At 47.1% G+C, this 25,039-nt stretch overlaps 1 protein-coding gene across 1 annotated transcript in view; it reads left to right on the top strand.

Annotated features, from left to right (window-relative positions):
* The first annotated feature begins 14,713 nt into the window (after positions 1-14,713).
* Positions 14,714-25,039, top strand: part of CF3H1orf100 (chromosome F3 C1orf100 homolog) — a 29,702-nt gene continuing 19,376 nt past the window's right edge. The window contains exons 1-2 of the mRNA XM_007076964.2: positions 14,714-14,800; positions 23,010-23,078. Coding sequence (XP_007077026.1) covers positions 23,023-23,078 — 56 coding nt within the window. The 5' untranslated portion in view covers positions 14,714-14,800; positions 23,010-23,022. The remainder of the gene's footprint in view (positions 14,801-23,009; positions 23,079-25,039) is intronic.

Genomic DNA, 25,039 nt, shown 5'->3' with positions numbered 1-25,039 from the left:
GTGGGGGCCCCTCTGCCTGGGTCCCCCTGAAGTTTTTATCACTCGTGTTTGTCCACACGGAGCCCCTAGCAATGTGTCCATTCTGGTTCAGGTTTCCTGTCCCAGCATGGGCTCCCATGGCCGTTTTCTGCTCCAGTAAGTTGTCATTCTCTAGATTCACCTTTCTGGCACGGCCGACTGCCCTGTGATGTCGCTTCTTGGACAGGCCCTAAGAACAGGTGTCACTGTTTCGGTGTGTTCAGATTTGCCCTTGTTACGATGGAGTGAGTGGTGACTCCCAAACTCCCCATGTGTGGAACCGGAAACCTAAATTCCTTGACTACTTATTTTTACTTGTGGTCATTCTCTGGACGCATCTTAGGCAGTGTCTGACTTCCGGGCCCAGGATAAGTGTCCCCTCTATCTGCCCTGCCACACCTAGCCACAACTGCCCTTGTGAATAGGAAAATCTCCTGGCCCAAAGAGCTTACAGCCTAACAGGGAGAGAAAGACTAGAAAATCAGGCAGTTTCTAGGATAATTATGGCACATGACCCAAGCTTTACTAGTCACAGGAAGCTTTCCAGGGCACAGGAATATTGGAGCCCTGAGGAAAATCACAAAGTAACCAGGCAGAGAGGGCTCATTTATTTCTATGACTGTCTCCTTTTTTAGATTCTAAACTCTGGGAGGACAAATTCTATCCATTTTTGCACATTTTATTCCTATTTGCATTCCCAGCACTCAGTAATTGTTTAAGGTAGTGAGTGAGTGAAATTTAAAGTTTATTTATTTATTTTTGAGGGGGGGAGGGGAAGAGAGAGAGAGAGAGAGAGAGAGAGAGAGAGAGAGAGAGAATCCCAAGCAGGTTCCGTGCTGCCAGCATTTAAGGCTCAGACTCACGAACCAGGAGACCGTGACCTGAGCCAAAATCAAGAGTTGGACACTTAACTGGCTGAGCCACCCAGGTGCCCCAGGAGTGAAATTTAACTGGAAAAGGAAAGAAAGGGTCATGTATCAGTTTAGAGCAATAAAGGCTCTGAAACAAACTCCACTCTGTGTCCAGGGAGCCCCCGGTAATCTGGTGCGCTTAGAGCAGCAAGTTGTCTGCGAAGAACTGGACAGACAGGACGGCCCCAGCGGATGGAGGACCAGGCATGCGGACGGTGCCAGAGAGCAGCCATCACTAAGCCCCCTGCTTCCTGCAAAGAATCACCGCGGCAGGGTTTCCTGGATCCCACACCTGCAGCTGAAAAGTGTTTCTAAAATAGTACTCCTAGCCAAATTGTGGAAAAAGCCTAAATGTCCATCAACTGACGAATGCATAAAGAAATCGTGGTTTATATACACAATGGAGTACTACGTGGCAATGAGAAAGAATGAAATATGGCCCTTTGTAGCAACGTGGATGGAACTGGAGAGTGTGATGCTAAGTGAAATAAGCCATACAGAGAAAGACAGATACCATATGTGTTCACTCTTATGTGGAGCCTGAGAAACTTAACAGAAACCCATGGGGGAGGGGAAGGGAAAAAAAAAAAAAAAGAGGTTAGAGTGGGAGAGGGCCAAAGCATAGGAGACTCTTAAAAACTGAGAACAAGCTGAGGGTTGATGGGGGGTGGGAGGGAGGGGAGGGGAGGTGATGGGCATTGAAGAGGGCATCTTTTGGGATGAGCACTGGGTGTTGTATGGAAACCAATTTGACAATAAATTTCATATATTAAAAAATAATAATAAAATAAAATAAAATAAAATAGTACTCTTAGCATCACAAATAAAGAGTGGATTAACACTCTGCAAATATTTAAAATCTTTGATATCCTGGACTGGCCCAGGTTTTCTGCTTGACTGATTGAGCCACACCCGCTCCCTAGGATCCCCTCCTCCAAGGGCACCGACAAGCCTTGTGCTGCACCCTGCCCCGACCCGACCCCGGGGGGGCGGGCTGGCTCTTAGCTGTGAATGCCTGTCCCCAAAGGCTGTGACAGCGAAGGATCAAGAAAGGACAGTGCCGCTTTTGTGGGCTTCCTGTGGCATTTGTGGCCTCGTATCTCCAGTCACCGAAGGCCTCCCTGACTTACCCCCAGAACGGACTCTGCCAAGGGAGTTCTACCACTAAATTAAAACGTTCAGTTACATCACTGTGAATAATTAACTTGGGGACCTCTCCTACAGCACAGCATGTGACACTGTGGGGCAAGGCAAAATGGGATTGAAAGGCAGGAGAGGTGACAATCTGGTTTTCTGGATGCATCGAAGTTATTTTTTCATTTTGAAATTCACAAGGGTAAAAACAGATGGCTGATAGGATAAATTCGACCACGCGCTTTGTTCAGCCTGCTCAGTGTACCACGAGTCAGGAAAGTTCCCATTAAAAATCTGTTTTCTCTTGAAAAATTGGACACCCTGGCAACACTGGGCCTATTTTCCCACGACAGCAAAGCAGTTTAAAGCTGAGTAGCAGCTGCCCCTTCGTGGGGCTTGAACACTGTCCAGTTCCTGCAGCGTGGCCTGCTCCCGTCCACTCTGCTCACTTAAGCACAACTGCCTGACTCCTCTCCTCGAGGCATCTGAGCTTTCTGACCCCTGTGTGCAAGCTCCCTAAGATCTTATTTTATTTTATTATTTTTTTAAGGAATAAGTAAATCTATTTTCATTTTTTCATTTTTATTATTTTTTAAGTTCCAGTACGCGGTATACATACACAATGGAATATTATTCAGCCATTAAAAAGAATGAAATCCTTAGCTCTTTTAAAACCTTCTTGGGGCGCCTGGGTGGCTCACTCAGTTAAGCGCCCAACTTCAGCTCAGGTCATGATCTCATGGCTCATGAGTTCGAGCCCCGCGTCGGGCTCTGTCCTGGAGCCTGCTTCGGATTCTGTGTCTCCGTCTCTCTCTGCCCCTCCCCTGCTCGTGCTCTGGCTCCCTCTCTCTCTCAAAAATAAACATTACAGAAAAAAAAAAAAAACAACACCTTTCTCTTTCCTGTCCTGCTCTCTTTCCACGCATAATAGGCAAAAGTGGTTGTCCTGTCCTGAGAGTCTCATTAAATTATTTTCATGAAACACCTTAGATAGAACCCTGACACAGGGCTCACTGACTTTCCTATGAGGTGTGAAAAAGTAAAGGACCAAGGGTCAAGAGAAATAATGTTTTGTTCCATATCTGCTTACAGCCCGTTCAGTAACGGCCGTATACCTGGCAAAAAGCGCCATGCCAGGACAAGAAGGTGCCCAGTGACACGTTCTGGATAGATGAACGCACCTGCCCAGGGTCTTAAGCAGCTTCCTCACTTAACCAGATGGCCTCCCAGCGCCATCCAGCTCTGCTTTCTGTGACTCTATAAAGGGCCACGGTTTTGTGGTGGCTCCCCGTGGCTGAACGGTGGGTTGATGGTCAAAGACTGGAAAGTCTACCTGAGGTTGAGTCCTGTTGGCCAGAGCCTAGAAACATCCATTGCTTCTGTGCTAAGTCTGGATGGACAGAGGTGAACGGGAGGCAGGCTCCTGTGATCGATGAATAAGAAAACCCGTTATTCAGACCGTGGCACTCGCCACAACCACCCCCGGGCCCACACCTCTTGCACACTTGTGCAAACATCGCCTTGTGCTCTCTTCTGACCTCCCCTCTGGGAAACGACCAGCAACTCTGAGATGGAGCATCACCAGCCACCCCCTGCCCAAGAGCTTCTGCTTGAGGTTAGGACAGTGGTGCCTCTATAATTACGTCGGTTGCAAACAGAGAACTAAAATGCTCATTCCTCCCGGGGAGGCGACCCAAGCCTCAGACTGCATTAAGACCCGATGATTAACAGCAGCTCATTTCCTGGACGCTGACTTCGGTTGGGGGAGTGAGAGGCGAGTGGCACAGTGCCAGGACCAAGGACAGGGAGGCTCCCGCCTGTCTGCAGTGTCCCCAGGCAACTCTTGTCAAGGTCCTTACGGGCATCAGCCTTACTTTTCCGTAATTGTACCTCTAACCGATTACATTGCATTGAAAAGAGATCAAAGTTCAATCCCACCCAAGTGAACCAGCCTGCGGAGCGGGTGGGGGGAGTCCTGCAGGCACAGAGCCGCACTGCCATTAGTCTTCTCTTCCAGGGCTGTCCGAACATCTGCAGGCTGGTCGCACACCGGGAGGGGACTGAGACACGCAGGGCTTGCTGAGAAAGCCCGGACCCAGGGCCAGGCAGCTGGCCCTCTGATTTTGGCCGGTACCTGCTCTGCCCACAGTGCACAGCCCCCCTTCCCAGGGCTGCCCCGCTTTGTGTCACACACAGGCCTGAGATTCATTCTGATCTCAGTGAAGCAGGAGGGTTTTAACACCCTTGAACTCAGCTCTCTGGGACCCGACATGAAGTCTGCAGTGCTTGCCGTGTGGCGTCGGTCTGGTCCCTGGCGATGCTAAGCGGGCTTTGCTTTGTTCCTAAGACTGAGTTTCCCTCCCCAGCATATGGTCCCGTTCTTATCACAGGCCCCTGGGTTTCCCCCCTCTCTGGTACCCGCCCGGAAACAGCCTCCCCACACCCCCCACCCATGCCTCCGGGAGCCAGGCCCTGCCCAGCCCCCTTCTGGGGAAAAGCTGGGTGATGCCTTTGCAGAGTGGTTTCAATGTATCACCACTGGCACAGACACGTTGACACGGTGCCCCTTTACGTCCCCACAGCATGTGTGCAAGGCTGATCCAGTCCCCAGTGGAGAGACGAAGAACAATGAAGATATTGAAAATATTGACGCTCGGAGACAAAAAGCCACTTGCCAAGATCACCCAACCAGGGAGCCAAGGAGCAGAGGTTTGACACGTGGTCAGTCCTGCTTGAAGGCTTTCTGTTCTTATCTCTTCACCCTGGGGACACCCGGGGACCGAAGCACAGCTCCAGACGCAGCTGAATCCGGCCCCCCTACCTGCCAGCCACCCTCCCTGAGCCCAGTGCCTTCCAAGCGCTGCTCAGCCCGGATTTGCCACAGCTGCGTCCTCTCCTCCTGTTTGGGGTCCCTCGCTGCAATGACTTGACCTCATGCTGCCAACCAGCCTTTGGGGAAAAAGCGAACTCTGGGCTCGCTTGAGCTTAGCGTGGACTCATCCACTTCATAGTTTGCTGTGTGACCCTGAGCAAGCTTCTCAGCTTCTCTGGGCCTCGGTGTCCTCGTAAGGAAGGTGTGATGGCAGAGCCTTGCCTCATAGGTGGTTGCACAGGTACAAATCTGACCGCCCTTTCAAATCCTGAATCAAAAAGCCGTTTCTCTGTCCGCGAGTCCGGACTCGTTGTTCGAAACGTTGTTTTAAAGCTGAGTTTTAGAAACACGAAACAGAACTGAGACGCCACTTATAAGGAGTTTCCCAGATGATCACCGCTGCGGAAATCGGGAGATTGCACCGTACCCAGAACAGGGCATAATAATGTCACGCTGGCGTTTGTTTAGAACGCAGCCGATAGGCTTTTTGCTGAGGCAAAGGAAAATCACGGGTCCTGGGCGCACCGTCTAGTAGCAATGCCTCTTTCCAGGAGGGGCCAGGCGACCACCGCTGACAGTTTTCTTCAGGCTCCATCAATGTTTTTCGTTGTTTAAAGACACACATTAATTTAAAGTCTCCTCCCATTCTCTGTAAATTACAGCGTTCAGATGAAGTGGCAGCTGCTGTAATTAAGACACAGTTAATTGCCTATCTCCTTAATTGCAGTGATAGGATTTTGACAGTTTGGTAAATAAGAATTGTTTGGCTTCCTCCGGCAACTTCAGCCTTGGCTTCCCTCACAAATGCTGAGTCACCCAACCCAGGGACAAAGGGGTGCTGTGGGAGGGAGGAAACCCAGTTCACCTGCAGGCCGGGCCGCCAGAGCCCGCAAGACAGCGAACCACAAAAGCAGGAGGCGTGGGTCGTCGGGGCACAAAGGGAAACACGCCCAGAGTCGAGAGCTACCGAGCGCCAACCCGGCTTCTGACCCCACGTCTTCCCACTAGGCATGAGGGCGGCTCCATAGTGGCAGAGAAAAATCTGGTGGCCCCAAGGCAAGAACCTTGGGGTCACACAGCCGTGGGCTCAGAGCCCCCCTTCACCTTTTCTGCTGGTGTCACTGGGGGCGAGTTCCCGGAGGCTTCTACACCTCATCTGCCTCCACTGCCACATGGATTTTTGCAGCAGCCACTTCGTAACATTTTGGGAATTAAGAAAAATCATCTGGTAAAGTGCCTTAGCAACATACCGGGCTCATGGTAAGCACCCAACAAATGGATATCACGCAGCACGTCTAACTTGGGCTCCGAAACTTACGTACACAAATTTGTGTGAGTTTTCTCTTTCACACGAACCTCACGTCAACTGTAGTCCACCCTCCAGGTTCCCCTCTCTGGTATTTCTCTCTAAGGTCCTGCCACCTTCCAACGACGCTGATTCAAGCGATCAGCATCAGAAACACTGGGCCTGAACTTCAAAGCCTCGAGGAGGCAAGGGGATGCCGTGTTGATTGGTACTACAAAGAAACAGAAGAGAAAGGAAACAGGTATCCACAATCAAACAGCGCGAATGCTCATATCCTATCCTGGTTCTTTGTAGCCCTCAAAACATGACCGTTAACTCTGATCGCGCTGGGACCACCATGTTATTTGTCAGTCGTCGCTTCCCAGAGGCCATGCTAACAAGGGTGTCAGTGACAATGACTCCTGGCTCTTTCTTGGTGCTACTGTGTCTATAGTCAGATCCCTGCCCTTGCCGAAGTATAGCGCAAAGGAAGCTTTGGTATAAAGTACGTAACACTGTTGCAACGAATGAATGAATGAAGGGGAGGGACGAGGTGGAAGAACCCTATTTAAAGACAAGATTGCCTTTAAGGAAGTGGATCTTGTCCTGGGCAGCAGGCACATGGGTTCAGTTCTGCAGAGCTGAACAAGATAGACCTTAAACAAGATAGGAGCTGCTTCTGCTTTTCATCTAAACAAAGCCAAAGCAAGGCAGTCAAGGGGGGTTTGGTGGCTTCACAAGCTCGCTCTTCTACATCCTAAATGCATGGCTTCCATTACATGGTCCCAAGACCGCTCAAATCCCAGCACCTTACTGCATTCTCAAGTAAGGAGAAGGCCAGGTCATGAGCTCACGGTTCATGGGATCGAGCCCCGCATCAGGCTCTTAGCTGACAGTGCAGAGCCTGCTAGGGATTCCTCCTCTCCCTCTCTCCCTGTGCCCCTCTCCCACTCATGTGCGTGCTCTCTCTCGCTCTCTCTCTCAAAATAAATAAATAAGCATTTTTTAAAGACCATCATTTAAAAAAAATAAAATAAAATGGAGGACAAGGCTATGCCTCCTTCTCCAAAGGGATGGCCCAGAGACAGCACAAAACACTTCCAGTGGCATTTACTATACACGGCCACATGTAGATGTAGCAAATGCTGACCCAGCCACCCAGCCACCCAGCCTGCTGACGCTGGTACAGACCCCACCGGGCCCTATAATCCTTGCTCAAGCAAAAGCCGCTGGAGCCCACGGTCCCAAGACAGGTACCTCACGTTGACAGCTTCCAGCCAGCTCCGTGCTTACCTGACCCACAAACCAGGATGTCACCAGCCAATCAGCAACCTCAGACACTGATTTTCGAAGATGAGACAGAAGCAGTTCTTGGTCTTGGGGCTTTAAAAAACCTGTTGTGGGGTGTGTCAGAGGCTCAATCGGTTAAGTGTCCAGTGTCGGCTCAGGTCATGATCTCACGGCTGGTGGGTTCGAGCCCCTGCATCGGGCTCTGTGCTAACAGCTCAGGGCCTGGAGCCTGCTTCAGATTCTGTGTCTCCCTCTCTCTCTCCTCTTCCCCCACTCTTGCTCTCTCTCTCTCTCTCTCTCTCTCTCAAAAATAAATAAACATTAAAAGTAAAATTAATAAAAAATTTTCAAAACCTATTGCATTTCTCCCCCCTGAACCTAATCCCCAGAGCCTAGACTCTCTGCTAGGAGAGCTCCTTGCTCGAGCAGACCACTTTCCTGCTCAGTGCTCACCTGTGGTCTCTTAGTCTTTATACATATTTTCTTGAACAGATAAAATGGAGGCTAAAAAACATGGTCTTTGGTTGAGTCAATCCTGACCTCGGCCTAAAATTGAGGATTCTATTACTGAAGAAATTGGAATCTGGGGGACAAAGAGTAGCCTTTATCATACCCCGAAATCGAAGAAACTGGAGTTTAAAATAAATAACGACATAGATACATAACCACGCCACTTTCTCCCCAGCCCCAAATTTGCTAAAATCTTTTTTTAAATTTTTATTTATTTATTTTTGAGAGAGAGTGAGAGAGGGCACAAACGAGGGAGGGGCAGACAGAGGGGGAGACACAGAATCCAAAGCAGGCTCCAGGCTCCGAGCTGTTAGCACAGAGCCCAGTTCTGGGGCTCAGACCCACGAACTGTGAGATTATGACCTGAGCTGAAACCAAGAGCCGGACGCTTAACCTACTGCGCCATCTAGGTGCCCCTAAAATTTGCTAAAATCTTGAGAGGATACTGTGGGTTTGGAGCAATCTTCTGTAGATCCTAAGTGGCTAGATGATGAAGTGACATTTGCATCTGACTGAATGACGTCATGTCACTGCACAGTGTCACCACACAGCCGTGAACTGCAACAGCAGATCCCTGGAGCCCGAGACAGCAGGGACGCATTTGCTTCTTTATCTCCTCTACCTGCAGCCCAGTAAAAAGAGCACCGGACTTGGAGTCAGGAGTTCAGAGCTGAATTCAGAACAAGAGCTCAGCCATCTAGGGTGTGAGTGATTTCGTGCAGGTGCTGGGACAGAAATAATGGTGATGGCGACTCATGCCTGATGAGATGTTACCATGTGTTGGACACTGTTAATGTTTTTTATATGGATTGATTCTCTACCCCACAACAATCCTGTGCCATAGATAATAATAATATTACTTCTGCCACATGTCAACCCATAGGAGACATTAGGGCCTAGAGATTAAGAAATAACCAATGGAACTGGTAAAACGGCACAGTGAGAATTTGAACCCAGGTCAGGGGCACCTGGGTGGCTCAGTTGGTTGAGCATCTGACTTCAGCTCAGGTCATGATCTCACGGTCCGTGAGTTCGAGCCCCGCGTCGGGCTCTGTGCTGACAGCTCAGAGCCTGGAGCCTGCTTCGGATTCTGTGTCTCCCTCTCTCTCTGCCCCTCCCCTGCTCATTCTCTCCCTCCCTCCCTCCCTCTCTCTCTCTCTCAAAAATAAACATTTAAAAAATTAAAAAGAAAGAAAGAAAAGAAAGAAAGAAAGAAAGAAAGAAAGAAAAGAAAGAGAAAGAAAGAAAGAAAGAAAGAAAGAAAGAAAGAAAGAAAGGGAGGAAGGGAGGAAGGAAGGAAGGAAGAAAGAAAATAGCACACGTAAAGGCATGGCCACCACTGACTGCAAAGTGGCTGCTGGGCTCCAGACAATGCGTTCTCAATCAGGAAGAAAAGAAGGGGTCGGTGAGAAAATGCATTTCATTGATCATGAGGAAAACAGCCCTCAGCAATGCCCCAGCAGACTTTTTGTTAGTTGTCTTTGTCCAGAACCAAGTCACAAGGCCACCGGGAGCCACAAGGAAGGACAGACAGCCCACAGTTGGCGGAGGCTGACCAAGCATCGTCCCCTGGGGCTGGACCCCTTGCCAATGGAATGAAACCAGGGTGGTGTTAGCAAAGAAGGAACCAGGGGGTCAGGGTGGTGGGAGGCAACCAGTAGGCTTAGCCTCACAGCAAAGTAGAGGGTGAGGTGAGAATGGCACCATGAGTCTAGTAAGGGAAGAACTAAAGAACTAAAGGGAAGAACTCACCAACTCTAGTTGGTGCAATGCTAGAGGTGAAGGCTGAGGAAGATTCTTTTTTTTTTTTTTAACGTTTATTTATTTTTGAGAGAGAGAGAGAGAGAGAGAGAGAGAGCATGAGCAGAGAGAGAGGGAGACAGAATCCGAAGCAGGCTCCAGGCTCCAAGCCGTCAGCACAAAGCCTGACACGGGGCTCGAATCCACGAACCGTGAGATCGTGACCGGGGCTGAAGTCGGACACTAAACCGACTGAGCCACCCAGGCTCCCCCCGCGGAAGATTCTTCGGTGATTCGCAAATGTATGGCTTGGGTGACCAGGAAGGCAGTGATTTAAGTAACCACTGGAAGGCAGACGACTGAGACGCATTGTCTTAGTCCACTCCAGCTGCCACAACACAGCACAGGCGAGGTGGCTTAGACAACAGGGATTTATTGCTCATGGCTCTGGAGCCTGGGAAGTCCAAGGTCAAGGTGCCGGCTCGTTCAGCTCCTGTGAGAGGACTCTGCTTGAGTTTTCGGTGGCTACCCTCTCACTGCATCCTCACATGTGGGGGGGGCGGGGATCTCTCTCTTTCTTGTTCTCCTTTAAGGGCACTAAACCCATCATGGGGACCCCACCTTGATGACCAATCTATCCCTAATTTCTTCCTGAAGTCCCCATCTCCAAACACCATCACCCTGGGGCTTGGGGCTTCAAGACATGAATTTGGGGGTGACAAACACTCCACCCCCAACATGCCTAAAACGATTTTGTGATTTAGGAGACATTCTGTTGCTTTGGGATTCTTCAGAGACGTTCTTATCTCTCGGTTTGTTAGGAGGATCAAACAAATAAAGCAAGTAAAAGTGTGTTTACATCAGCCCCCTCTGATAATCCGTTGCCATCATCACTTAAACAGAAGGCAGTTGGAGTGGCTCTCCGATCCTATTTCCCCAGTGGCTGCATTCGTGCTATGTGATCTGAGCCCTGACAGACAGGCTGTGTCATTTTCATATCAGTTTCAAGTCCCAGGACACCAGGAAGCCCTGTGTCTGAGGACCCAAGACCTGGCCTGGTGCCTGCCTCCTGAGGTGAATCTCATTTTTCCTTCATTCTTCCAAGAAATTAATTTTGTCATCAAGTTAATAGTAATCATTTGTACTGTGTAAAAGCAAAAAAAAAAAAAAAAATTTATCCGACTTGGTGGTGGTGGTTTTTTTTTTTTTAATCACATTATGAGGTATGATTGACATACATCTGGGTTAGGTCTTTATTAATGTTTTTAATGTTTATTTATTTTTGAGACAGAGAGGCAGAGTGTGAGCAGGGGAGGGGCAGAGAGAGGGGGAAGACACAGAATCCGAAGCAGGCTCCAGCCTCTGAGCTGTCAGCACAGAGCCCGATGTGGGGCTCGAACCCACGAACCATGAGATCATGACCTGAGCCGACGTTGGACCCTTAACCGACTGAGCCACCCAGGTGCCCAGTCAGGTCTTTAAAATTACGTCATATGCCACAATATCTCCTATGCAGTACTCTTGCCAAACTATTGTGTTCCTCATTTCTGATGTTTTGTTTTGTTTTGTTTTGTTTTGTTTTGTTTTGTTTTGTTTTAAATCTCCTGGTTAAGGGTCTCACTGATGTTCTCTACTCTTTTCTCAAGCCCAGTATCTTTGTGATCATTACTTTAAATTCTCTCTCAGGCATATTACATATCTCAGTTTTGCTTAGGCCTCTGGCTGTAATTTTGTCCCATTTTTTTCACTGGGACATATTTCTCTGTCTCCCTGTTTTGTCTAGCTCTCTGTGTCTGGTTCTGTGTGCGAGGAAAGTCAGCTCTTGAAAGTCATGGGTGGGGCAGGCACTGATCCTTTAACAAGGGTGCACTCGTCCTCTGCCGGAGGGAACATGCCTCTGATGCTGAGGTGGGGCCAGCTAAGGTGTCCACGTCCTCCGTGGGAGGTGACAGGCTGCCGCCACAGGGACCGAGGTCCCGCCAAGGGCGTGGGGAGGAGAAGCAGTGTTGGCATGGTTGGCGCTAGTCTTCTGCCGCGGGGGGTGGGGGAGCTGCGGGGCCAGGACAGACACGCAAACCCGGCTGGAGGCAATGGGGTGCAGCGTAAGCAAGTCAGGCGGTGAATGCTGGGGCCCCTCTGGTTCCTGCAGGCGCAATTAATACATAACTCTTCCTCCCGTACGCCCCAGGCATTTTTCAAACTGCTGTCTCTAAGCTGTATCTCAGAGGGCTATTTGTCATGCTGTCTCTTTAAGGGTGGGGATGGTTTCCTATCACCCTCCAGGCTCTCCCAGACCAGAGCCCTGATTTTTAAAGTTCGAGGCTTTATGTCCCACTAGTTGTAAGAACTTTCGAAATTCGGTTGTTCTAATTTTCAAAGTCAAATGCTGTAGAGATTTGTCTTCACATGTGGGCTCGAGGGTGTGGTAGTCTGTTTCTCTTCCCCCTCTGAGACTGTGACCCTCTCCCTAGCACTGAGGACCACAGTCCATTTAGCTCTGCCCTGGGACTCCACCCTTCCTACCCTCTTGAACGTGGCCTCTTTTTTTTTTTAATTTTTTTAACGTTTATTCATTTTTGAGAGATGGAAGAAGACAGAGCATGAGTGGGGGAGGGGCAGAGACGAAGGGAGACACAGAATCTGAAGCAGGCTCCAGGCTCCGTCCGAGCTGTCAGCACAGAGCCCAATGTGGGGCTTGAACCCATGGACCGTGAGATCATGACCTGAGCTAAAATTGGACGCATAACCAACTGAGCCACCCAGGCTCCCCTGGCCTCTTCTTTACAGTTAGTTGTAGAGTTTGTTCTCCCAGTCTTCAGGTCATTTTCTAGCTTATTTACAGTGATGGGGGGTGTTATCTAGTTGTATCCACAGGACGAGGTCAGCTTAGAGTCTTTCTACTCCACCATTTTCCTTGGAAGTCAGCCATGTAACTGTTTTTTTTTTTTTAATTTTTAATGTTTATTTATTTTTGAGAGACAGAGAGAGACAGAGCATGAGCAGGTGAGGGGCAGAGAGAGAGGAAGACACAGAATCCAAAGCAGGCTCCAGGCTCCAGGCTGTCAGCACAGAGCCCAACACAGGGCTCGAACCCACAAATCATGAGATCATGATCTGAGCGAAGTCGGACGCTTAACCAACTGAGCCACCCAGGTGTCCCTCAGCCATGTAACTCTTAATGTCAATCTGTTCATATGTTCAGAAGGACATCTAAACTGATGTTAACTTATCCAGGACAACGATAATTTCTGACTCATGAGATTTATGTTCATTTTTAACTTTCTTCTCTGTACGTTTTTTTGTATTGTCAGGTTTATTTCCATGAATAACATGAGGGCATTTTTGTTTGTTTTTTTCCTTCACGAAGACTATGGATTGTTATTCTTAGAGGCACCCGGGTGGCTCAGTCGGTTAAGTGACTGACTCTTGGTTTCTGCTCAGGTCATAATCTCACGGTTCATGGGATCGAACCCTGCATCAGGCTCTGCGCTACCAGCGTGGAGCCTGCTTGAGAGTCTTTCTCTCCCTCTCTCTCTGTCCCCTCCCCCACTCTCTCTCAAAATAAATAAACTTAAAAATTTTTTTAATTTATGTATTTTAATTAAAACGTAATTCAACCTGGGCTTCAATGTCCGATAGAGCTAGGTTCAAACCGTAGACTTATTAGAGCCTGGTTGTGACTTCCAGCGAGTTCCCTCGCCTCTGTTAGCCTTCATTTCAAATGGAGATATTTACCTTCAGAGGCCACGGCTGGGATTTGGGATGGCATGTGTCAAACAGCTAACACAGTGCCTGGCAATAGAAGGTGCCTACCCAGCAAATGAGAACCATTTATCACTTTTATTAGTGTATTCCCAGTAGGTTGCTTCTGTTATTTAAACTTTCCCCACCTCTCTCCTTTTAACAAAGCGCTGTGTCACCAAGACTTTGGCATTAAACTACTATTGTCTCTGTTCCATGTGGGTGAGGCTCCCACTGGGAGCCCCAGTCTACCCCTTTGTCTCTCCTAAGTACCACCTAAAATTGTATGGAAATTGGGGCACCTGGGTGGCTCAGTTGGTTAAGCCCCTGACTTCAGCTCGGGTCATGATCTCACGGTTCATGAGCTCAAGCCCCATGTCAGGCTCTGTGCTGACAGCTCGGAGCCTGGAGCCTCCTTCGGATTCTGTGTCTTCCCCCTCTCTCCGCCCCTCCCCTGCTCACGCTCTGTTTCTCTCTCTCAAAAATAAACATTAAAAAATATTATTTAATAAGAATAAACATAAATAAAATTGCATGGAAATAGCTTACTTTCTCGTTGCAAACACTATTTAACTGAGGGGTGGTCCTGGGCCCAGGCCAGCGTCCTGCAGATAATACTCGTGGTTTATCTTGGTTTTGGTTTTTGGTAAAGGTTGGTTTGAATAGGCACATTTGCGATTCTGTTCTTCTGAGGTTACGACTCTATTCTACATAGTAGTGCTGCTGTGATGCTCCATGTTTGGTTTGAACTGTATCTGTAAACAATTAAAAGCCTCCTCTGATGGCCTCAGTAGAAGCAGGATGGAGCCTAATCAAGTGCTGGACCAAGCAGAGCTGGGCTCATTTGTCCCTCGTGTGCCCTACTTCCTCAATTCTAGCTTGCAAAGGGTAGCACATGCCAATATCGCACCACCCAGCTCTTTAACCTTATGTTGTCCCTGGAATACTCTTTACAGAAAAGAAAGTTCTGATGATTAAATAGTCTGGGTTATTTGCCCACATGGTGTTCTTTTCCACCCTGATTTTCACCCTTTCTTTCTTGTGCAGCTTGGCTCTCATAGAGACCAAGGGATCCCTACTTTTTATAAGGCCATGACCTGACAGGCATCATCTAGCAAAACTTTCTGTCCCACAGTGCATCACAATAGCCTTTTGAGTGATGTAGAAGGATCAAGCCCTATATCTCTGCAGTGTGTTTTTGCAGTATATCCAGCACCCGGAGGTGGCTGAAATAACCACTGTCCTCAGAAGACTGATTTTTAAGAACAAAGAGGACTCTACCCACTGGAGCCCAAGCAGGTAACACCGGTTCGGTCATTACTGCTGGAACATCTCTCTCCTCTTACTTAGTGCTTGTAGTACTAAATTGCTGATTGCATTTTGAATGTTCTGGAGACGAGCACTCACAGTTAAGCAAACTTTGTGGCAAACCATTCTGTAAAGCCAAGAATTCTTTTGGAAAGTGAATATTCATACCCCTCAGCTTTAAATTATTTGAGTAGATTTCGCTCAACATATTTTTTCTCTTAGAAACGAGGTACACCCATGTAAAGGCATCTGGCTCTCTGCAATACAAAAAGTACAAAGATTAAAAGGGTACCTGGGTGATTCTGTTGGTTAAGCCTCTGACTTCGGCTCAGGGCATGATCTCATGGTTCGTGGGTTCGAGTCCCACGTCGGGCTCTGTGCCGACAGCTCAGAGCCTGGAGCCTGTTTCAGATTCTGTCTCCCTCTCTCTCTGCCCCTCCCTGCTCATGCTCTCTCTCAAAAATAAATACACATTAAAATTTTTTTTAAAAAAACAAAAAACAAAAAGAACAAAGATTAAAAACTGTTTACTAGATTAGCAGTTTACTGAGTTGACTGACTGATTGATTGGTTCTTTCATTCACTCATTCCAAAGTATGCACAGAGCACTTCCTTGGATGGGGAGTACTTTGCCAGTCAATGAGGCAGGAGAAGGACAAGGACAGTGAAGACAGTGGCTGCCAAAACAATATGGTCCCAACATCTAGGAACTTGCATTTCAGGTAGCCAGGCCAGACCTTGTATGAAACTCATGTCTTGTGCTTTGAAGAATCTCTAGAGCCTTATCCAAGGCCTGGCACAAACTTTTTACTCATTCAATGTTCTCTTAAACGATAGAATGAATAGATGAATTCAGAAACCAATAAGCCAATGAAGACAGGCCTTAAAACCAAAATGCGTTATAGGATTAATTAAGGGCTCTGGGAGTCCAGAGGTGGGCAACGGAACATTTGGAACCCAGAAGAGAGAGGCCTTGGAGAATATGACACAGACCTTGAATAAGGCCAGGAAGGGTGGGTGGAACTTAGATTCAGAAGAAGGGAAGAAAAAGCATTGAGGCAGTAGAATTCAGAGTAGGATTGGGAAGTGGGGGTAGATAACCAATCTTCGTGAACTGGGAAGACTGGCTTCTTGAGGAAACAGAAGAAGGAGGGGACTGTCCAAGTCATTCAGTGGTGGAAAGCCCTCTTCTCAATTCTTCTCACAATACACATGCTCAAAGGCAAGTGGTAGCAATTGCCCCCACTATACAGCCACCCTGCAATCAGCCAGGCCACTGTCATACATCCAGCCAGGGTGGGTCACATCAGTTCTGAGCAAGCCCCCACCCCACAGCTTCTCTGCATTGTCAGATCACTAAGGAGTGGCTTTCCCCAGGGACCCAACCTCCGCCAACACCTTGAGTACCGATTCCACACCTCCAAGGAAAGGTGGGGGGGGGGGGGTGGCGCGCAGGGCTCTGGGGTTTTAAAGTACATCTAGAAAACCAATTGTTGCTACTTATATACCAGTTTAAATGCCACCCTCTGTTTTTCGAATTTTCCCAAAATTATGGATAAATAACATTAGAATCTTGGGACCCTGACTACTATTCTGCCTCTGCTCCTTCTTTGAACAGATTAATTAAGTGATAAAACTTGCTAGTTATTTGAGGTTCACAAGCTTATTAAACTTACCAGGCAGTTACTACTGGTCCCACTTAATCTCATACTGGGAGGATCTAACCTCTGATTTAACAAATATTATTTTTAGTCCTTCCTACCATAAAAAATTGATGTCACTTTAAAATTTTAAACCACAGAAAGCCCATCTACATGAGGAAAGCTTATCACATGCTTCCTATCAGGGAAAATGTTCAGGTTTTCTGAAGCAAAGGTGACATCTGTTCTTGGAGCCTTTTCCTTTAAAATTCTGAAAAATTCGGAGGCGGGGGGGGGGGGCACCTGGGTGGCTCAATCGGTTTAGCCTCTGACTTCGGCTCTGGTCATGATCTCACGGTTGGTGGGTTTGAACCCCACATCAGGCTCAGAGCCTGATGCCTGCTTCAGATTCTGTGTCTCCCTCTCTCTCTGCCCCTCCCCCACTCATGCTGTCTGTCTCTCTCAAAAACAAACATTGAAAACATAATAAAATTCTGAAAAAGAGTGTGGGTGGGGTGTGGGGACACAGCCACTCAACAACCTGAAAGGTAACTTGCCGAGGAAACTTGTCAAGGATTCTGTTTTAGAAGCTACGAAGCTTCAATTTTGTATCAACTTGTGTGACCTTGTGATTAGTATCAGACTTGATCTCCTTCCAGCAGGTAAGTAACGAGAAAGCAGAACCACATGTCTCTTGCTAAATGCTTTTTCCACAGTGCCAAGCAAAGGTGGTTGATCAAGAAATATCTGTTGAGTGGATCAATGAGTCAGTGGCACTGTAGCAGGAGGAGAAGGGCTTCAGGGTCAAACAGATTTGGCTTTTTTTTTTTTCCTTTTCTTTTTTATTGGCCATGTAACCTTCAACGTGAAATATAACATCTACTAGAAATTCAGGATAATGAAGGAAAACTCTCAGGACTCCTGAGAGGATTGAGTGAAACAGCATATGTGACAACGGTCTGGTGGATAATGAGCGTCAGCCCAGGATGAGGCCTTTCCCATCGTTTCCCACAGAAGGTGGCTACTCTTTTTCAAAATTGTTTTGGCTATTTTAGTTCCCTTGCATTTCCAAATAAGCTTTAGAATAAACTCATCTATATTCTCCAAAAACTCCTACTGGGTAGTTTGACCAGATCCAATTTGGGCAGATTGTCATCTTTACTATGTTGAGTCTCCCAAACCATGAACATAGTATATCTCTCAGGTCTTTGATTTCTTCCATCAATTCTGTAGCCTTCAGCATACAGAGTCTGTGCATGTCTTGTTAGATTTGTGCATAATGTGTCTCCTTTTTTCTTTTGAGCTATTATAAATAGTTGTGTTTTAAATTTTTGGCTCCAATTTTTTATTTAAAGTATAGAAATATAATTATGTGTGTTGACCTCGTATCCTATGATCTTGTTAAAAACGTTATTTGTTTTGGGGCGCCTGGGCGGCTCAGTTGTCTGGACTTATCATCCAACTCTTGATTTCAGTCCAGGTCATGATCTCACAGTGGGGAGATCGAGCCCCCGTGTCAGGCTCAGTGTGGAGCATGGAGCCTGCTTGGGATTCTGTCTCTCTCTCTCTCTCTCTCTCTCTGCCCCTCTTCCAGCTCATGTGCACTCTCTCTCTCTCTCAAAATAAATAAATAAGCTTATTTATTTATTCATAGGCTCCTTGGGATTTTCTACATAAACTATTATATCATTTGTAAATAGGGACAGTTTTCTTCCTTTCCATCTATATGCCTTATATGTCTTGCCCTGGCCTTATTGTACTGTGTAGGACTGCCTGCATTGTGTTGAATAAGAGTGATAAGAGTGACACCCTTGCTTTATTTCTGATTTTAGGAAGAAATCAGTCTTTCTCCATTAAGTATGATGTTAGCTGTAAATTTCTATAGATGTTCCTTATCTGGTTGAAAAACTTCCCTCATGGTTGGCTAAGAAATTTTACCATAAATGGATAGGTTTTATCAGATTTTTGACTGTTATATTATTTAACAGAATTCTGATTTGATCCATAATATATTCTGTAATACCAAAAAGTTGCTGAAAACGTTGACAAGATAAATCTTATACCTTTGTCCCTAACTCAGTATGTTGAACATTAACGTTGAGGCAGTTTGTTGCAATGTTACGTCTTTTATTCGTGTACCTTAGTTCACCTTCTGAACATCAGAATAATAAAAAATTCTATTATTAAGCTTTCATTTCTGTGCCCTGGGAGTCTAACCGCAGTGGTTTATGTGCCGGTATTAATTAATTGGAAGTGGTTACAATTCTCCTAAATAAGAGCCATGAAGTTGCCCAAATCTTTCTCATTCTTAGCAATGTACCTTAAGGAATAAATTTCCTAGAATCAAAATATATTTATATTCAGCAAGATCAAAATGTCCAGTACTATGGGACTGGGTTTCATAAATTCTGGCATATTCGGTTACTCAATAAATATTTATGAAATGTCCACCATGTGCCAATTTTTATCTTTGGCCCTAGGGATACAGCAGTGAGGATAACAGACAAACTTCCCTGTCTTCATGGAGACTACTTTCCAATGGGGAGACAGACCTCAATAAGATACATATGTAAACATGTAGTACAGCAGGTGGTGATGAGCATTTTGGAGAAAAATAAAACATAGAACATGGAGGAGTCCAGGCGTGGGAGAGGAATGGGGTACTATTTTAAATAAAGTGATGGTTGGACCTCACCAAACAACATAAAGGAACCTTAAACATTAGAATTAAGAATACTCTGTAGCAATGTGGAAAAATGTCATGATACCTCATTAAGTGAAAAACAGAGAACATAAAACAGGAGATCTGCCGTGGTTTCGAGTATTTAAGTATGTACATATATGATGTATATAAAACATAAAAAATGAAAATAGTTTGTGGATAATTTTCATATTATTTTACAGCATTATTCACTTTGAGCATAATTATGCCCGCAGTTCAAAACAAGAAAAATGTTTAAGGTTCCCTAAGGCTAATTCAAAATGGAATGGAACGTACGTACGGGGATCCAGCTAGAACTCACCTTTGCCCCGGAAGGATTTTATTTGGGGCACCTCTGAGGAAGAATCTTCTATTCAAGCGACCAACAAAGAGTCTGTATTTTATTTTATTTTTTTTATTTAAAAAAAATTTTTTTTAACGTTTATTTATTTTTGAGACAGAGAGAGACAGAGCATGAACAGGGGAGGGGCAGAGAGAGAGGGAGACACAGAATCTGAAACAGGCTCCAGGCTCTGAGCTGTCAGCACAGAGCCCGATGCGGGGCTCGAACTCACAGACCGTGAGATCATGACCTGAGCCGAAGTCGGACGCTTAACCGACCGAGCCACCCAGGCGCCCCAAAGAGTCTGTATTTTAAAGGAGATGAAAGTTCCATTGTCCAGGGTGCCGAGAACAGTGGTTGCACAGTGTTGGCTGAGAGTATGGAAGTGATGGCAAGCTTAACATGCGTGCGTAATCATCTCCTTCAGATTTGGCATGTGAATCTATTTTTCACGATCGACTAAAATAAAACGAACTGACACGTCTTACTGCAAACTACATTCTCTTATTTGTTCCAGAGATGACAAGTAATCACACAAGATGTGACTTGGTAGCCTGTATATGGGGTAGCAACCGTTCTCTAGGGATGCAGAAGGACAGGTTGCAACCATTGCCAGACAATGTCTTCCGATGATTCTGAGAGCTCAGATTCCGTGTGGGCTGTTCGTGTGTTCCTCCGAAAATGTTTTTGTGGCCCGGCCAAAGCATGGCAGCCCAGGACTGGTTTATTCCCTCCGGTGTTGATTCAGAATTCCTAGGCACTGAGCAATCACTCTATCCTCAAAAGGCAGACGCGGTGTTGTCTTAGTGAAGCGCAAATGTCCTGAATATCTTCCATTCTTCTCTCCGGCATGTCACGTCTGGTGAAGGAAAATCCCAGCAGCCACAAAGCTTTCCGAGTTCATGCAGGAGCTCAGTGGTGTTTACTCGGATTTTCTCTTTTGTTCTTTCTACTTCTTGGGTGTTTTTTTCTTTTTCTTTTTTTTTTTAATAATCACACTAGCACTAAAAGAAAAACACAGATTACATAATGAGCAGACTCCACTGGATAGCCAAACTATTCTAATATAATCTTGCCTGAAAATGTTCAAGCTGCTTGAAAAATACATTCAGAGGCGAAATAACGCAGCTAGCTGGCCTGTGAATGATCCGTGGACTAGTTTTGACTAGAAAAGGGAAGAAGGAGGCACCACACACTTGTTTTCCGACCTATCTCCTAACCAAAGAAGGTTACTGCTTCTTTGGGGCTGTCCCGCTTTTGTTTTGGCTGATGGTCTGGGCGGTCTGTGGTTTTTGCGATGTAGCATAGTAGTCAAATGTTTCTGGAACCAAATGGATTCCCATCCTGGTTGCTCAGTGTCCTTGTACAACTTATTTCCCAGTACTTCTTTTTTTTTTTTTTTGGTCCATAAAATAGCGGGTTTCATGTCACCTGACACATAGTACACGCCCATACATAGAAACTCATATTTCTCTGGTCGCAAAGGTGCTGTTTTGTGTGCAGAAACACACACACACACACACACACACACACACACACACACGCACACACACACACACGCGTGCATTATTGCCTCCCTTAACCCTCCAGATAGGTATTGTAATCATCAAAACACAGAGCAGCTGCTATAGTCTGTTCCGGCTGCTGTAACAAATTCCCGTGGCCTGGGTGGTCTACAAGCACCAGAAATGTATTCCTCACACTTTTAGAGGCTGGAAGACGGAGATCTGAGCGCCAGCCTGGTGGGGGTTCTGCTGAGACCCCTCTTCCGGGTTGCAGGCTGCCGACTTCCGGTTGTGTCCTCACGAGACAGAAGAGAGCAAGTGAGCCCTCTGCGGTCTGCACCAGTTCCATTCGTGGGGTCCCTGCGCTCTTTACTTCTCAAAGGCCCCGCCTCCAAACACCACCGCTTTGGGATCAGGGTTTCACACGTGAATTTAAGGAGCTCAGGGGTAGGGGACACACACATCCGGTCCCCTGCAGGGAGACGACTTTCCCCATTTCTTCGAGCCACGTGGGTGTCGGTCGGACATTCCACTGCTATGCTATTCTTTACCCCGTTTATGCAGACACAGGCCCAGTGGTCTGTGCATATGCATAATACAAACACACGGTACAGAATTGATGAGGTACCCGAACGGTAAACTAAAAAAGTAAGGATTTCTCCCACCTCTGTCTCCCAGGCACTCTGTTTCTCTTCCCATCGTGGACTGTTTCTCAAGAGAATACTCATGTGTAGTGGTTTTCCGCTGAAAGTCTTCCTCTACAGGAGATAATCAGCTGCAATGTGAATTGTAGACTAGAAACAGTCTAGATTGTATGTTTACGTCTAGGAAAAAGAAAGAGTTCGATGTCGATGGTGAGGCCCTTAAAAAATCATCAGAAGGACAATGAGAAGCAGACTCTGGGGAAGGCCTCCAGGAAGCTTCTAGAACGCCTCCACAAAACTGACCCAACATGGGAGCAGCTTCCTGTGCCCTACTCAGGAAGCTGCTTCCAGAACCTACTCCCAAAGCCACCAGCACGGCCACTGCGGTGCTCGCTCCATACTCCTAAAGATGGTGTTTGAACCCCAGAATGTGGCCTCAGTCACTGTCTTCGATGCACTTGCTTCATGACACCCAGTGCTGGAGACCAGCCCCTGCCTTGTGCTGCAGACACTCACCACACGGCAGCTTCATGAGCAGCAGGAAATGGCCTCTGCCTCATTTCTGCCTTCCAGATCTCAGTCCGGTCTGTCGGATTTGGAGGAGTCGAAATCCTATCCAGAGTTCTAGGTGCCAGGGAGTCTGGACATGTAATGCAAAGCCCATGAGCTAGTGCGGTTGGAAGGCACCTAAGAAGGGTAGGAACAGACACTAAAGACCCAACTGGCACAGTAGTTTCTTTTTCTTTTTTTTTCTTTTAGGGTGAATTCCTGCTGACCTCTGTGGCTCAAGTTTCGCAGATTGTTGTGTTAATCCTCAGATCAATTTTCTAGGTGTGCAAAATGGTTCGTTGCTGATCTAGTTGCATTTCAGGGATGGGAGAGGCAGAGAATGTCATGCTGCTCTGCCATCTTGGCCCCTCCCCCCCCTTTTTTCTTTTAGAGAGAGAGAGAGAGAGCAGGCATGAGCCAGGGAGAGGGGCAGAGGGAGAGAGAGAGAATCTTAAGTAGGCTCCTCAGCATAGAGCCCATCACAGGGTTCAATCCCACAATCGTGAGATCAAGACATGAGCTGAAATCAAGAGTTGGACACTCAACCAACTGAGCCACCCAGGCACGCCCATATCGGCTTATGCTTTCCACTTTTTTCCCCCCCTTTACTAGTTTCTTTCCTTCCCTAAGTGGTCTACAAGAAGCCATGGATAGTCTCCTTACTCTTCAATTTTCTTACTGTTATTTCTTTCCAGACAGACTTGGTGGCACTAGACAGCTCTCAAATGGAAATGGACTGTGTGTCTAGTGTATATGCGATATAGTACATAGTGTGTATACATTTACAATATAAACCTTCACTCTGTAATGTTTTTTAGACTCCCATCCACCATGGCTGCCATCCGGCTTCGAGAATTTATTGACCGCCGCCCAGTGATCCTATCTAGGTAATGTTCTTCCAGACGCAGACGCCATCCAGAGCTGTGGTGAGGCAGACAGACACCTGGGGTGGGGGGTGGGGGGTAGATTTGCTCACCGGGTGCTCTGTGATTGAGAGGTAATAGCTGCCAGAGGTTCCAATGACATTTCTTTGAGTTTGGGGAAAGTTGTAAAAAACAAACAAACAAAAATGCCACACTGATGGCAAAATCCAAGCAAACAGGCAACTCCAAACACCCAGAAGATTGGAAGGATATTGGTTTTTGCTTGGGAAGGGCTTCAACAAGAAGGATGAGGAACCTCAGCCTAAATTTTAGCGGGGGCCCCTTTAGTCTGCTCAGGATCAAACAAACCACTTCCTGCTTCTGCCATATGGGAGGTTGAAACAAAGTAGGATTTTCACTCTTCCTCCAAGTTCCAGCCTTAGACGGGCCAAGACTAACAAGCCCTAGGCATGTGTTCTTGGGCTAAAGTCATCTTGCTGAGAGATATTGGGTAATAATCTATAGACTCTAACCCAGCCTCCCTTTACCACTGGCCGTGGGGTCTGGAGAGGCTCAGAAGCTATGACAATGGGTAAGACACTCACACAGTAAGCGACTTTGAGGTCAGCCTCTTTGGCTTCATGGTTTTGAGTGAGGCCTGTGTTTATTTTAGTATCTAGCTATTTTTGACAATGCTTAGTCAACAAAGATAAGTCCTTTTGCTTCCAGAAATTACTGAAGGAGGGATGGGGAAAGGATCCTTTGTTCCTACAGTCCTCTTTCAGAGAAAGGACAGAGTCTACCCTTCTCTCCCAGAAGCCCACACAATGAGGAACTGGAGGAAATAGGGATGGGTTCCAGTATTTCTTGATTTCTGCCTCCCCACAACCCTTTGGTCTTTCGGAATGTGTTTGAGATCTGTCTTGCCCGCTGTTGAGTTATTTAACTGTGGGTCATCTCCTGGGCAAAATGGAAACAAAGCTCCCTTAGCTGCTGCTAAGGAACTCAGTGGACTGAGGCAGGGTCATCGGGCCTGGCCTAAACCAGCTCACAGGGAGCCTGAGGGTTTGGGCGAAACAGTGCAGCAGGCACAGGGTCCATGAAATTCTAAGGTGGGGCTGGATTCAGTTGTCTGCACTCATCCCTCAAAGCCTCCACGATTATGCACACCACCCGAACTAGGCTGGGGCCCCAGCCTCCCCGCCGTACTCACTGTGAGGCTGGCCCTTGTCTACGCCTTTCCTGAATCTGCAACAGGAGGGGGTCCAATCCATCAGTAGGTTCCTCAGTTGTACCTCCAGGACGTATCTCCAATGGGAATGCGGCCTGTCCCCACTCACCTGCCATGGCCACCGTCCATTCTCCAGAAAGCGCTTCCGAAAATGTAACTTGGTTCAAAGCCCTTCATTTCATTAAGCCTTGCAATCACCGCATTTTGCATAAAATCTAAACTCTGCTAGGGTCCACATGGCTCTCCACAAACGGGCCCTGCCCCCGCCTCAGCTTCCTCTTCGGCCAGCCCCACTGTCTTTCCTTCATGGGAAAATGGAATCACACACAGGCAGGGGCACCTGATAAATATTCAGTGGTTCACCAGTCATAGTGACCACACAGCTCTCACGAGAATTATACCGGGTGTAAATGCCACCTGTGGCCATTCCCAAGCTACAGGCCTGCCTCTCAGGCTGGGCTGAGGGGTGAGTTGGTTTGCAGAGCATCAGATGCTCCTGAAAAGATGGTTTTAGGTGGATAAGTGCAGTGTGGTGTGGAAGAAAAAAGAGGTGGAATTTGTGTCAGATGTAAGTGGAGTTTTTTTTGATGTTTGTTTATTTATTTTTGAGAGAGAAGAGAGAGAGAGAGCATAAGTGGGGGAGGGGCAGAGAGAGAGAGGGAAACACAGAATGTGAAGTAGGCTTCAAGCCCCGAGCTGTCAGCACAGAGCCCAACATGGGGCTCGACCTCTCAAACTGTGAGATCATGACCTG

The sequence above is a fragment of the Panthera tigris genome, chromosome F3 (assembly GCF_018350195.1).
Source record: "Panthera tigris isolate Pti1 chromosome F3, P.tigris_Pti1_mat1.1, whole genome shotgun sequence".
NCBI lineage: Eukaryota > Metazoa > Chordata > Mammalia > Carnivora > Felidae > Panthera > Panthera tigris.
This window is presented reverse-complemented; position numbering and strand designations above follow the sequence as displayed.